Genomic DNA, 15,464 nt, shown 5'->3' with positions numbered 1-15,464 from the left:
AATAGATATATTTATACTTATTTAATAAATAATATATTCAACAATTTAAACTCTTATTTCTTGCACTCACAAATTTAATTCGATAATATCTGAATAAATATAATATATTTTAAATTCTGCTTTAAGAAAAATTTTTGTTTATTATTTTATATTTTATTTAATTTTATTTAAATTTTTTAAAATTAAAATCAATTGATTATTTATAATTTAAATTTAGTGAAACTAAAATTAAAATCGTAAAAAAATAATAACGGTTATAAAATTAAATCGGATAAAAAATATTAAAAATTAAAATTATTTTTGGTATATTATAAATTGAATCGATTTCAATTCGACCTGTAAATTAAATCTAAGGGTTGATTTTATATTAAAATCAGATTAAAATCGGCTCTTGATCGGATCTAAATGTAATTGTGAGTCCACTAGTTTTAGTTTTTGTAAAAACAGTATATATAATATTTAAAATATAAGATGTGCTATTTATGTATAACATTTTTTTATTCACAGGTTTGGATTATTTTTTATTTTAGTGTCTATAAACATTAAATTTATAAATTAATTTAATATTATCTTTATTTAATTTTAAAACTTCATTACATTCTATTTAATATAATTTTTAATTATTTTAATAATAAAGTGTTTATGTAATATTTATTACTAAATTGTGATAATCAATTTATTTATCAATCTCTTATAAATATTTTAATTAAAAATTTATCTTAAATAAAATAATTGGTTAAAAAATTTTTATAAAAAAATATTTTTCTCACAGAAAATATTTTTAAATACAAATTACTCTGTACAAGGAAATGGAATTTAAATTTTTCAATAAAATTATTTTTTATTATTTAATTTTTAATTTAAAAAATAAAATATATTAATAAATTTATACATAAATATCTTAATAAAACTCTCATAATTTTTTTTCTAAATGCCTTAAATACTAAAAAATATATTTTTAAAAAATATTTTGTGTAAAACAAATAAATTTGTAAAATAAAAATAATTAATAAATTTTTAAAAAAACTGAAGCTACCTAATTATAACTCAACCTTAAATTATAAACTATTTATATAATTTTTCTTAACAATTAATTGGTGTTGAAACCAAAACTCATGTTTTTAGTTTAAAGATCATTTTAATATCTTTAGATATTCCGGAGTAATGGTTATACACTCTAATGACGATATTATACCAAAATCATAGCAGATCCAACAAATTCATTTTACATTGGATAAGAAATTTGCGTGATTATAAATTCAGTCAGAAGCAAGTTAGATGAAAGGTAAATTTTTGTCTCTCCTCCCTCTTTCTTTTTCTGAGCTTTGTGTTTCTCGGATAAATTTCTTTTTCAAGAAATGCACAGAAGTTGAAATTTCTGGTAAATTTACAGAAAAGTTTCATATGAAATCAAAGCAAATCAGAGCATTGTGTTGATCAGAACCGGAGGCAAGTTTTCAATTGAGTTGCTGTACTTGTAACCAAACTACAAGAAGATTAGTTTTAAAAATAAATAAAATAAAATAAAAACGGAAGAATATATTTTTATTTCATCCAATGGAAGGTCAATATAATATGAAGATGAACAGTGTATTTATAAGGAATTTTGATCAATTCATATTCAAATAATTATGCATAATCACAAGTGGCTAATTGAGTGAGAATCAACCCAACATAGGAGGGAGCAATTCCCTTGTCTTGTCCAGCCAATTGTCGAAAACTTCATCCATTAACAGAACAAAGTGCACCTACCAACAAAAATTTCAATTAATGGCACCAACTTCTTGTCAAGACATGCAATTTTAGAGCATTTGCCCTCTTAGAGGAGTTTAGTGAAATCTATGTGTGTACAACAGATTTACTCCAACCATTGATTATAGTGGGAACTTAAAACAGTCTACGATAATCAACTGTCAGAATAAAACCATTTTACATGCATCAATTTCGACTGAAGATTTTTTTAACCTCAAAGAGCTTGAATTGCAAGCATCCACAGAAATCAACTGGAAGTTTATTGTTTTTAATTTTATATGCTCACCTCTTTAAAATCATGGGCAAATTCTTTGACTGTAGATATAGCTACTGTAGCAGCTTCCCTAGAAGGATACCTGAAACAAAACCAAAATTTGAGAGAGACCAATGAAATTTTCACTAGTCATTAGTAATACAACGCCAAACTCAGTGAAAAGTATATGTTTGTTCATGTCATCATTGAAACTTGGAGCTTCTGTCCTTATTGTGTTGACAAAACTTGCAAAGAGCGAGCTAATATCTGAACATAGAAATTCTTTCTCCAACCAACTCACACTCTCAAGGTTTATATGGCCATAGTCTGAGGGTGTACATTAGGTCGGAACCAAACCCAAAGAAAAAAACCAACAAAACCAAACATACATTTCACCCCAACCGAACCAAATCCAACATAGGTGCTTAACCAAACCGGTTATTTGGTTTTACCTGAAAAGTGCTCTCCCCTGGCTATAACTCAGATTGAAGTTTTCAAGAAGAAAAACGTTTCAATCTACCCACATCAGACTCAGTTCATCAATGGACCAACAAAAAAGGAGTTCCATTTGGCAACTTACCCATAAGTACCGCAACAGACAGCTGGGAAAGCAATATACTCAATCCTGTTGGCTTTGGCAGCCATCAAGCTATTCCTGTGATCATTAAAAAAGAGACTTATCAAGGATGATAAAGTAGAAAAGAAGAAGAAAACCAGTCATAAGAACGAGCACAGTGAATCCTATAATTCACCTGTAAGCATTTCTTAGGGAGACTACAGGGTTCTTGTCAAAATAATAGATGGGACCAACTGTGTGAATCACATGAGATGCAGGCAATTTGAAACCCCTGAACGCAAGTAACATGTCATGATCTCTCCAACAGAAATTGATACATGTACAATTGTCAACTAGTATCAGACAAATACACAGAGGTTCAAACAAGACTGAAAAGTCGCTTGGATTTAATTGTATACTATTAATCTATATTTGTTATGCAAATATGTAGAGGTTAAACATGCAGAGAGTGGAGACCAGAGATATCTCGAGTTTAAGTCTCAAATTCTAAGACATATTACTTATGTTGTCAGGAATTGTTAAAGAGGAGTACATACAAATACATAAAAAAAGGCAACTAAGACAAGAGGCTATGAGGGAGGATGGAAATGGGAAGGTCTAGAACTAATTACAAATGTCAAATTACTGTGGAGCGAGAGCTTACGGAGTAATTCTTGCTTGTCCTGTTGGGCAACGGACTCCAGGTTGCATTTCAGGGATGTCGTACAATGCACCTCCTAGTTGTAGTCCTGCAGCTCTATGTATAGCTAATAAAATGTATCCAATTCTGTCAAAACTTGGCTCAATACAAGAACATCAGGAGAAGCAAAGCACTGAGAAAGGGATTGGAATCAGGTTACCTGCATCAGCTCCTCCCTCTGCAAGCATTCGAACATTTGTTGAATTAACCTGCAACGGAAGATAAATTACTTGATGTCAACTGTTTTCTTTTAAGCATTTAAACAAGCACCTATATGCTTTCATGGAAATTTTTTAAGCCTTTGGCACTGATGTGTTTTCTAATCTAAAATGATGACCGGGAGTTGAAAGTTGAGGACATTACAATAGCATCACAGTGGCCATCGACAGACCATTTGGTGATGTCTCCTTTCCGGACTTTGAGAAGATTGGAAGAAGCCAAAGGGAAAACCTGGCTATGCTCAACTTCAGTGTAAGGAACCACCGGAAAAATCCCAGCAGAGATGTCGATCGGCATGATAAGTGGAGATGGTGGTGATGTTCAAAGAGGGGATGATCGCCTCTATAGACCTCCACAGAGTAGAAGTCAAGATCTTTTTTGCAGAGTTCTAGGAAACTTCTTTCTATTTTTCACTGTAGAAAACTTTTCCTCAAGAAAAATCACAACTGGCAAACCGTGTAGGCGCAGAAATCAGCCCCCACAGGTAAACACATGCACCTAGTGATCAAAAAGCTTAGCTTACTTGGTTTCGGTAGAATAATTCTACCACTAGCAATTCATTTATTTTTAAATCAACTCATTTGCTATCTATTATTTCATTTACTAAGTCTTTATATTAGAATGGATAGAGAGTCAAATGTTTTAGTAATTATTTGATCGACTAAGTCTTTATATTGAAATGGATGGAGAGTCAAATGTTTTAGCAATTTCTCTTAGAATGAATCAAGATCATTTTGAACCATAATTTTAGACTTTTATTCATTGTATAAATTATTAATTAAAATATATAAAATTAAATGAGTTGAATTTATTCCGATAACAATAATCAATTTTGAAATAAATTCAAATAATTTAAATTAATTTTTAATTAAATTCAAAATAAATTAAAATATTACTAATATAAATTAAATTTAATTTTAAGTAGTCCCATTTCAAAAAATTACAGTAATTCTGAATTGAATATAATAGGTAGCACGAAACAACCAAATAACTCATATTAACTATTTTGAACCAAGTGGAATGTGAGTCAAAAAATTATTTGGTCTAGTTAGTATCAAAGCCATTCTGGGTCAGACAAGTTGTACAGAACTAGTGCGTTTGCGAAGAAAGGGCTATCCGTGAGAGATCCACCCGAGATACTAGCGAACTATAATATCTAAGGATCCGGTCTTAATTTAGTAATTGTAATTGATTCAGCACATTGAAAAATTACAATAATTTTGAATTGAATATAATAATTAAATATAATAATTAGTACGAAACTATTAAATAATTTGGGTTAACTATTTTAGACTAAGTGAAAAATAGATTCAAAAATCATTTGAGTCAGTTTGGACCGGACTGTTTTAATTGTGCGTAGCTAGTAGGCCCCGCAAGGAAAGGGCTAAGGAACCACAGTATCCTCGAGTCTAGTCCTGATTTAACAAATTTAGCGGGAGTGTAGTATACATCAGAAAATTATAATAATTCCGAATTGAATATAATAGTTAACACGAAACTATTAAATAATTTTGATTAACCATTTTAAACTAAATGAAAATGGATTCAAAGTTATTTGAACCGGTTTGAATAAAATTGTTTTCATTAATTTTTCATGGATACCTATTTATTCATATCCCTAAGCTTACTTTCTTCGAGAAAGCATCTAGTGTCAAAATCAGGCACTTTCCTTTCTGATTTCAATCCCATAAAAAAAACAGTAAATTCATACCAAAAACGAAAGTCAGATTGATCTGATAAATACAAGCAGACAGAACTCTCATTATGGCCGATAGAGAATTCTGATTTCCATACTGAGAATTCTCATTTTGTACTTGGAAGAGTGGGTCTGATTGATTTCCATAGGGTTACAGAGTTCAATAATTTGCATGTTAAAAGAGCAAGGAATGAGATTTTCAGGGACAAATGGCCACTTTCAAGCTGTTTCTGTAACCATGGACAGTAAACAAGAGATCTCAATTTAAAATCAATAGAAAAAATAGATAATCACTAGAAAGAACACCATAAATGCCACAAGAAACCTGTACGCATTTTTTGGAGAGTATGCAGGCTTATTGTTAGGGCTTACCTAAACCAAGTTTATATGGACCAACAGTATAAATGGAAAGAGTTTTATGTGGACTCACTATCATTTTACAATTCACACGGACCCAATGCAGGTAAAGCTTTCCGATTATTTTATGGTTTATGGTTTATAGTTTATGTGATTAATTTATTAGCACGTGTTGTTGGCCGACGGTTGGAGGCCTTTGGGTCTCCTTTGAGTGTGGTAGTTGCATCATTTTTTTTTGTCTTTATTTTGTTTCATTTTCGGTTTGTTCTTGTGTTTGGTTTTCAGTTTGTGGTAATTTTTGGGTTCATGGGTTTTATTTGTAAGAGCGGTCTGATTTGCTCGTGGGAGGACCTTTGAGTATTGACATCAGCTGGGACTGCGTCGCTATATCTGGCAATCAACACTCACGACCAACTTTGTCACATTTTCTCTTTCAATGTGGTGGTTCTCCAGTTAGAGATTCAGGCCTTTTTTATTTTGTTATTAGATTTTGATTGATAGCAAAGGGTCAATCGTGGTTGATTTGCCTTTGGTTTGGTTGTGGATGTTAGGTTTTGCTCTTTATCGTCCAGATTATGTTATGGTTATCTAAATACTTATATGGATTGCTTTTTGTAGACATGCTTGGTGTTTTTTTGCTCTATTTCCATTAATTTCTTCATTTGCTCTATCTTGGACCGTGGTTGTGGCAAAGAGGGTGGATTGATTGGCAGTGCAGTGCATATTTGTGGTTCAGACAGCACCAATTGGGTTGGACCAATTTCGAGATGGTTTGCATGTACAATATTTAGGTTGGACCGATTTTTTATTGGTTTGTATGTTTTTCAATTTCTGTTGGAGTTTGGATTGAATTATACAAATTGAGTATGTAAAACACTTCTTATAAAAAAAAAAAAAAAAAATTAAAGTCAAACTAAACGAATAACAACAAAAAAGTTTATAACACCATGTAACTTGCCCCAACTAGGATTGGAATTAAATCTATAAACAAAGCAAACAATGATATTTGATGGGTTTGAATGAAACAAAAAGCCAGCAAAGGGAACATCTCTTAATCTCACAATCATTTCATTTTTCTTTTTATATAAAAAGGCCTAGCGGGTGCCAAATAAACCACCTCAGCAACAGCCGACCACATTGGCCAACCTCCTCCTATACCCCTTTTTTTAATCACAAGATGATACTAACATCTTCTTACAAACCGTTAACAATATTATTTGTAGCAACTAAATTAACAATTTATTGTCCTAAAAGAAAAAAAATATATCTAAAACTGACCACCCTCAAATGTTTGCCCAAATTGCCAGTTAGCAGGCGCAACATCGTAGCTTGTCACTGTCCTACCATCACTTGTGGTGACTTGAAAAGAAAGGCTTTGCCCGTTGAGGATTGCATTGCTTTGCCAGTTCTGTCCCCAGTTTCTTGACATGGCTTGCCACCCTGTCCGAGATCCTTTCATTGAAACTGCTTGAACATCTCCTGCTCCACCAACATTTGTCACCAAAACCAAGTTGAAGTATGAGTGTCCATTGACTGTGAACCTTATCCCTCCTTTCTTCACACAGGGGACCCTGCTCAGACCAGCCCACAAGAATGTTAATTGCTGCTAATGCAATATGCTAAAACCATAAGGAAATTTACTATTTAGTTTTTATGCTAAAATTAAAAAAAAAATTACTATTTAATCCCTATATTATAGAAAAATATATTAGTTGGTTCCTCGTTAGTTCCTCCGTATTAAGGGTATTTTAGATTTTTCTATAATATTTAACGGTTGAAAATCAATAGAGTGAATAATTAGTAAATTTTTTAAAATGTTAGAGACATTTTAATATATTTTTCAAAACTGAAAAACTAACTAATGAGTTTCTCCTATAGTAGGGACAGATAGTAATTTTCTCATTAATTAATGAACTTTGAAGAATGGTTAATTTCTTCTTACCTTCTGAAAGAGATGGGTACAATTCCACTTCTGTATTGAGCAATTTGCAAGAAAGCAGGCTCAGCCAAATCAAAATGTTGGAGAGGAGGATTGCACCAGCCACCATTGTCATTAGGAAGAGCATTGTTAGGAGGGCAGAAATTGGTAGCAGTAACTGTGATGGTTCCAGGGAGACACCATTTAGGATCATTATCACATCTCATTTCATAGCAAGCTCCACAGCTCAAGCCATTGTTGAACAGAGCAGTACTAAGTGCTGCAGTGTTAGTACCATACCCTTGGCTATACAAATTGCCATACCCACAAGCACCACCTGCAAGAAACATAATCATTCAATTCATAATTAGATTTGCTTCTACTTTTGGCCTAACATAAAAGAAAGCCACTCTCTTGAAACTTACCCATTGTCCCAGAAGCATCACCACCACCATAGAAAGTGGCATGACCACCTTGCCATCCTCCATAGTCTCCAAAAGCGCCTTTAAGGCAAAGATTTATCACAAAGAGCAGAAGAGGAATTACAGAGAATACTGCTGTGGCCATATTCTGTGTATGTGTATTTGTTGAGGGAAGAAGAAAAGGAGAGAAAGGGTAGTATTGAATGTTGGTTGCTGAGTGCTTGGTGATTTTCCTAAGAGAAATGAGAGCATGCTTATATAGCCAAAGGAGGGACTAGGAATACAGGATGTGATGTGGACTAGGATACTAACAGGAGACAAGTTATAACAAAAGCTCATGGCTTCAAGAATTGGAGAAAGCCAAAGCCATAAAATAAAATAATAATTAAAAAAAAAAAACTGATTTTTCAAGTGACTTAAATGCACATGCAAATGTTTAGGGTTGGCCTACCAACTTCTAATCCTATGATCCCACTTGGCACATGCAGATGCAGTTTATCAAGTTTTTAGTTTGAAGTTTTACCTGTTCATAGAATTGACAAGGTTTACGTGGGGAACTAGAAGTATAAAAGTGGAATTTTTCTTCATTGAATGGCCTCAGATTCCGCAAATTAACCTGCAATTTTCAGGGCATTGATTATGGGATGATTTGGAGGTCCAAATTGGTGGGTAAGTTTTAGAAGTTAAGCATCAATTTCAGTTCATTATTTGTCACACTTTTCTGAGGTTATTCTTGACGTATCAAGGCTTTAATTACGCATTAAAAAAAAAAAAAACATAGAAACAAATCATGGGAAGATAGCCCAAATAGCGTACATGGACAATATTTTTATAATTAGCATGTAATATTATATGAACACTATTTTAAAAAAATAATAATAATAATAATAATTAGCTAAAATGTGCCCATTTTTCAAATAATTAAAGTGTAGATTACTTAAAAAAATCATGAACTAGAATATGGATAGAAATTTCCATAATATAATCAAGTGTCGGTTGGGAAATAATAATATTAATAGATATGATTTGAAAGCTTTAGAATATATTTATATATATATATATATATAATGAGAAGCACACGTATGATGAAGATAAATAAAGGGAGTTAGAAAGAATAAGAAAAATTGTATTTTGGATTAAAAGATTGAGAGTTGATAATTACATATTGTTGTTATGTGTGTACTTTGATTTAATGTGTATATTTAGAGACCTACCACGTTACTTGCACATGCTTCTCCCGCCCATTGCGGTCCCCTGTCTTCATGCATCCTTTTCATATCAATTTCTCATTACAGACAAATAAATATATGTTCATTTTCATTTTCTTTGATTAATTTTTTATTGAGAAGACAACTTCTGTTATCTAAAGTCTAAACCAAGATTTTTTTTTTTTTTTTTTTGCCTCCAAATCTTCAAGTTTTGTCTCTTCTTGTATTGGAACATAAGCTCTCTAATTGGCTCAATTTATAACCCTTTGATTTAGATTAGCTCCATCTTTGTCAACTCTAATAGCTTTATTGGATTAGAACCATCTCATCTCTTTTCTTCTTTTTTTTTTCTTTCATTATGTTTACACTATTTAAAGGCAAACTAAGGATCAAACTTGAAATCTCAAGATTAATATGTATATGACTTGTTATAGTATTAAGTAGATCTCGATAAATCATAAAATATTGTACATGAATTTAATTTTATTTTTTATATATATTTGACTGTTAAATAATATTCTTAGTTTATATATTTCTTGGTAGAAAGTCAAGATTTGTGTATTGGAATCACAATAGTGTTAATGTCAAAAAGGAACATTTTGTGGAGGAAAGTCATCATGGAAAATGGAGAAAAATTGGAAAAAAATAATGGGATTTTATCCAATGCCTTAATTTTTCAAGAGTTAGACCTTCAGTATGGAATTAATTGTTCTTCTTTATTGAAGATTGAGACTAGAACAATCCCATAAAGAGTTATAATGAGAATCAATAGCTTGTGAACCTAAAACACCAAAGAGGAACAATATATCACCAACTCAAAACGAGATCCACAAAAAGGAAGAAGGATTTTATCCAAAAATTGCTGGTGAGAGATCAAAATGAAAGAGCCCTTCACAAGGGGTTGTCTGTTAGTCCAGTTGAAAGACACCAACAAACCCCAACATACAGAGGACAACAGCCACAAGGGCCTTTAAATAGTCACTTTCTCATGGGTAGTTAACAACATGGTTGCTTAGGCCATCAGCAAACAACCCCACCCACTTGAAAACTTTCCTGCAAGGTTCTATTCACAAGAGAAAATTAAAGTTGCAAACCCTACCATGTGAATTTTTAATGTAGGATTGGGACATATAACCCTTGTAAGGGCAACAAGTTAGTTATATTTGGTGCATTGTGATTCGAGTTCTGGATGCATGATGACATGATATGTTGCATGTGTTAATGACACCCATCTTTCTGGATTAATCTTCTCCTTACCAGATACTGCTAGTTTCATAATGCCTCGCCAGCTCCCAATCAGGAGATAGACCATAGTCTCTCAATTCATCCATTATGAGATTTATCACTTTTACAATAAGAATGGTTTAAGGGAGAGTACATTAGGAATCCATTGGATGGTAAAATAGTAATAACAATGATGATGCAACTCTGACATGGTAATAGCTAAAGTTCAGGGATAATTGGAAAAATTAAATCTTACATCTAAATTCCAAAATCACTCACATGGAAGAAGGAAAGTGCACTGTCATCTTCTATATAACCTAAAACATAATTTATAAAATGTGAATACTACTCCAGCAGAATTGTAGCAAATGGAACCCCAAATCCTGTTTTCAAGTAATATCAGTCTTCTATTCTCATAAGAATGATACAGACCATTGGAGTGGTGGAAAAATGAAACGAGCAAAATTTTCAGAAAAGGAATAATTGTCTGATGATTATTATATCTATTAAAGGTGTAAGGTGCAAAGGTATTCCAGGTGCCTACGCAAAAGGCAAAGGCCATTGAAAATGAAGTGAAAAGCAACAAAATTTGCTAGAAAATTCAAAACCAACTATTACACAAGGCAACTAAGATGTGATCTATTCTCTTTCTTTGTACTAAAAAGTCTGCCTTACATAGGTTCTTTATGGCTCTATTAGTAGAATCTATATTTCATACCAATGCAAAGCCACAAATGGCAAGGAAGAGTACGGCAAGACAAATTTATGGGATAAGGAACAATAATATTATAGGTTTCTTAAAACTATATTTGGAAAGGAAAAGGTGGGAAACAAGGAAAAACAAAAAAGAAGAATTAGATGAAAGGGAAAGAACACAGAAGAAAAGTTGAGAAGAGATAGTAGGGCAGGAAAAAAGGGAAAAGAGAACCAAGAGAGAGAAAGGGGGGGGGGATTGGAGAAAGGAAACCCTCATTGAAGAATAGAGGAGAGTGAAGAGATAAAGAGAAACCTGCTAAAGGATTCTGTGAAAATCCAATTTGGAGCATTGTCAACTAAAAATGCTCTTTCTATTTGGAGAAAGGAAACCCTCATAATTTGAAAACCCTCTTTCTATTTTTTTTTTGGTTCTTGTTTCTTTTTCCTCTTTTTCTCTTATGATGTATTTTCAACTAAAAATATAACAATGTTTAGAGACCTTGTCATTATTCTTCTTCTGTTGCTTTCATTTTGATAGGACATACTATCAGACACCATACACTAACACCCAACTTTGCAAACTTATACAACAGTATAGATAAAATAACATCAAATAAATCGTTGCTGTCAAAATATTGAAAACAAAATGCACACATTTGTACGTCTCACGCTTGGAAAAAGGCAATCATCTCAGTTAGCTCACCGCCTGACCACGTTGAAGGCACCAGACCTAGTGCCTGTTAAGCCTTAAGCCCCAGGCAGGCCCATCTAGCGACTACTATTATGCAGAAGGCCGCTTCTGTCTCAGCATGGCATCACATAGCTTTGCAGCATCTAGATTATCTCTAACATTATGTACTCTTACAATGTTGGCACCTCCCAGAATCCCAGCAGTGATGGAAGCAACAGTTGCAGGATCTCTTTCAACTGCTGCAGGCCGAGCACAAATTTCACCTAAAAATCTCTTTCTGGAAGGTCCAATAAGCATAGGAGCATGAGACATGGCCAAGCTTTTCCTTGCAATCTCTGCTCGAATAGTTGGTAACCCCATAAGGATATCCAAATTATGCCAAGTGTTCTTTGAAAATCCAATGCCAGGGTCCATGATAATTCTCCAAGCTGGAACACCTGATAATTCTGCATTTTTAATCTGCGAGTACAACTCAGAAGCAACCTGCTTACAGACATTATCATACTGTAAGTTCTCACTATTTTGCATTGTTGTTGGGTCTCCTCTCATGTGCATTGCAACATAAGCAACCTCCAGGCCAGCAACAACCTTAGTCATGTTAGGGTCCAACTGCCCCCCAGACACATCATTTACAACCTGAGCTCCATTTTTCACTGCTTCTAAAGCAACTTCAGAGTAAAAGGTGTCCACAGATATGAGCTTTCCATTCATCTCTGGTATCTTTGCAACAGCTTCCAAGACAGGCATTAGTCTATCTAATTCTTCCTGAGGGGATATCCTAGAGGCCATTGGTCTTGTTGATTGAGCACCAAAATCAATAATATCTGCCCCTTCCGAAATCATCGAGCAGACATGAGAAACTATAGAATCCACAGACTGGAACTTCCCTCCATCACTAAAACTATCTGGGGTCAAATTAATAACACCCATCACAGATGTCTTTCGTGACCAATCCCACAAGTGGTTTCCAATTGGCAGGACTCGTTTCATCTCCTCCTTCCCAATGAGGTTTTCACCACCCAGTTTCTCCCATGATTCAAAAAGTCCACCTGAATGTGTTGACAAAGAATGCCAGCAAGCAACAGTATCATTCTCAACATCCGATCCCAGTACATCCATCAATGGAGCCATTACAAATGGTCTCTCCCATATTCTCTCATGGGGAACTGTAAGTGTGTCTGAATTAATCCTGAACTTTCCATAGAACAATATATCCAAATCAATTGGTCTTGGCCCATATCTTATACCATAAGTACGACCCATATCCTTTTCAATCTTCTTAAGCACTCCCAACAACTCATGTGGACCAAGTTTTGTTACAGCTCTAACTGCAGAGTTAAGAAAGTGAGGCTGATCAGTCACATAGGCAGGTGCTGTCTCATACAAACAACCGTGTCTAGTAATGGTGATGCCATATTTCTTCATCAACTGTAACGCCTGGTTAAAATTATTGAGTCTGTTACCCACATTGCTTCCTAGAGCAATTACTACTTCCTGCTCTTGAGAATGAAGTTCCACATAACTAGCTGGCACTGGATGGAGAAAGCAAAAGGAAGGTCCTGCAATATATATTACTACAACTATTAAAGAACCGTAACCTGCTATCCCTTATACAGTTATACTACTAAAAAGAATTCTTATTTACTGGACTAAATTTCAAACAGGTGAACTAATAACATGAACCATATTAAAGAACATAACCATGACATATCAGGACATAAGCTACCAAATGCCCTTTAGAGTGTGGGTAATGGATCACAGCACAAATCGGATGTTTAATAACAAAGAATAAAAGGCAACTTATTAGCCATCAAGAGTAAATAAACATTCTTACCTCTAACGTGCTTCACAGCATCAACAAGCCGTTGTTTAATGGGTATCAACCGCTTAAATAGGCTCATATCAGAAAGGTCTCAAGAAATGCAAAGTTCACTTCCAGTATCCAATTTGTTTTCTTCTTCATCATCAAACGTGCCAAGTCATAAAAAATATATATAAATCAGTAATAAAAAGGCAATTCCACAGATAGCATACCAGAAAAACTAGAAGACACACTTGCCCAAATGCACCCAATTAAAATAATTTTGAGCAGCAAGTGACTTGCTCCAGCTAGATCAGATGCTAACATAAGTCTCACAGGATGAGAGAGCTTACTTTAGCATTCGAAATAAACGTATGCTCTTTGTTTACCAACCGAACTCCAAGGGATGAGAAGCAAAACTTCTAAAATGTCCCTTGGCACAAGTTAATAAGTTTTTATCATTTCACCCCCAAGCATTACATTCTTCCATGAATAGACAGCTGAAATGGAGTACTGTGCCTACACAAAATGCTATTTTTGTAAGACTTCGAAAACCAAGGATGACTTATATTTTCACCCGGAGTTCTCTAAGATTAGTCGGAAGAAAGTCGAAAAGTGAAGAACATTCATATTCAGTGATAGATGGACAACAAATGCAGAGAAATGAAAGACGAAGCTTCCATAATTTCATATAGATTATGTGTCGAACAGGTTGTGTGCACAAACATTGTGAGGCCCGCAACCCACAAATACACGCACTTTATATCAGAAGAAGAAACCAACAAGAGATATAAAAGTTTACCGTGACAAATCTGGACGGAAGATGATGGATTGTACAAATAGGCACAGTTGGCCCTTATCACCTTTCTTTCAGGCTGCCATATTCCACAGGACTTTGGTTACCTCTATGAGATGAAAGCGTTAAATCTTTTCAAACTTGACTCCATAAGACTTTCAAAGATTCAATTTTTTGATAATTCATGTTTAGCTCCGTTTGCTTGAAGAAAACAATTTTTTTACACGTGAAAAATATTTTTTTGGCAAAATGAAAATGAAAATTTTTTTAAAGAAGATTGCTTCCACTTTTTAAAAGATAATATTTTTTTGAAATTTGAAAATTTTATTACTGTAAACTTTTATATATAAATTTATAAATATCCTCTACTTTTTAAAAATAAAATTATTTTACTTTTTAAAAATAAAAATTATTAAGATAATATTAAAAATAAATTATTTTAGCAAAAAAATATTCTGCATATACTAATTCTTTTTAAGAAACAAAAGAAGCTTTAGTCATATTTAAGGAAAGCAATGGTAGGTAATATTTAGGTAACCAATGGTACGTAAGATGTACACAAAAATATAGTATATTTAATATCAAAATTATCCTTAATTTCAAATAAAATTTATTTTAAATGATTTAAATTTCATCAAAATTTTATTATTATTTCTATTAATTTTATTCATAGATTGTGTAATTCATGCAATTACTCAAGCTAATCATGCTATTTCAAACCTGATTAAGATTTTTTTCTCACCTCATAAATATAATTGCTCTTTGAATTTTTATGAAATTTGCTTTTATTCAAAAAAAATTGTGTAATGGTTTTTCTAACAAATGCAATAATACACTCGTTAAAGTTCATTAAAGGCAGTTATTTATTACTAATTTTGCATAGATAAAATAATAAATTATTTAATATTATATTAAAAATGAAACAATATATATCAAATAAAAAAATGTAATTCGTTATATTATCCATATAAATTTAGCATTAACTTTCTTTTTTCCAAAAAAAAAAAAATAGCGATAACCTTAAAGTAGAATAATAAATTGGTCTTTTAATTTTGAGCCATTAACAACCAAATTGAAGAACAAATTGCAAACAATAGCAGTTCAACCAGTGCATGAAGTAAAGTCTTAACTGAAGCTGCCAAATATCCAACCTTCAAGAGAATCAACATTCTCAT

General features: G+C 32.9%; 3 protein-coding genes across 9 annotated transcripts; all 3 read right to left on the bottom strand.

Moving 5' to 3' along the window:
- Positions 1-1,519: 1,519 nt before the first annotated feature.
- On the bottom strand, positions 1,520-4,029 carry LOC110624459 (macro domain-containing protein VPA0103). Of its 2 annotated transcripts, XM_021769621.2 has the most exons (7): positions 3,625-4,023; positions 3,422-3,470; positions 3,226-3,328; positions 2,758-2,853; positions 2,586-2,660; positions 2,039-2,108; positions 1,520-1,748 (listed from the first exon to the last, which is right to left on the bottom strand). In XM_021769621.2, exons 1-7 carry the CDS (start codon positions 3,775-3,777, stop codon positions 1,665-1,667), a joined length of 630 nt encoding a protein of 209 aa, XP_021625313.1. In that variant the 5' UTR covers positions 3,778-4,023; the 3' UTR covers positions 1,520-1,664. The 2 variants fall into 2 exon arrangements, with proteins under 2 accessions (XP_021625313.1, XP_021625314.1); XM_021769622.2 differs by lacking the exon at positions 2,758-2,853 and having other exon boundaries at positions 3,625-4,029.
- Positions 4,030-6,447: 2,418 nt separating this feature from the next.
- On the bottom strand, positions 6,448-8,117 carry LOC110624589 (expansin-A8). The gene is made up of 3 exons (XM_021769790.2): positions 7,877-8,117; positions 7,476-7,788; positions 6,448-7,104 (listed from the first exon to the last, which is right to left on the bottom strand). The coding sequence occupies exons 1-3, from the start codon at positions 8,016-8,018 to the stop codon at positions 6,801-6,803; spliced, it is 759 nt and encodes a 252-aa protein (XP_021625482.1). The 5' UTR covers positions 8,019-8,117; the 3' UTR covers positions 6,448-6,800.
- A 3,380-nt stretch (positions 8,118-11,497) lies between these two features.
- On the bottom strand, positions 11,498-14,546 carry LOC110624587 (folate synthesis bifunctional protein, mitochondrial). Of its 6 annotated transcripts, none has more exons than XM_021769786.2 (4): positions 14,296-14,546; positions 13,847-14,012; positions 13,527-13,649; positions 11,498-13,251 (listed from the first exon to the last, which is right to left on the bottom strand). In XM_021769786.2, exons 3-4 carry the CDS (start codon positions 13,591-13,593, stop codon positions 11,783-11,785), a joined length of 1,536 nt encoding a protein of 511 aa, XP_021625478.1. In that variant the 5' UTR covers positions 13,594-13,649; positions 13,847-14,012; positions 14,296-14,546; the 3' UTR covers positions 11,498-11,782. The 6 variants fall into 6 exon arrangements, with proteins under 6 accessions (XP_021625478.1, XP_021625481.1, XP_021625480.1 ...); XM_021769789.2 differs by having other exon boundaries at positions 13,527-13,646; XM_021769788.2 differs by lacking the exon at positions 13,847-14,012 and having other exon boundaries at positions 13,527-13,646.
- Between the last annotated feature and the right edge of the window lie 918 nt (positions 14,547-15,464).

This window comes from Manihot esculenta, chromosome 10 (assembly GCF_001659605.2).
Source record: "Manihot esculenta cultivar AM560-2 chromosome 10, M.esculenta_v8, whole genome shotgun sequence".
Lineage (NCBI taxonomy): Eukaryota > Viridiplantae > Streptophyta > Magnoliopsida > Malpighiales > Euphorbiaceae > Manihot > Manihot esculenta.
Note: the sequence above shows the minus strand (reverse complement) of the source record. Positions and strands in the feature narration are given on the sequence as shown.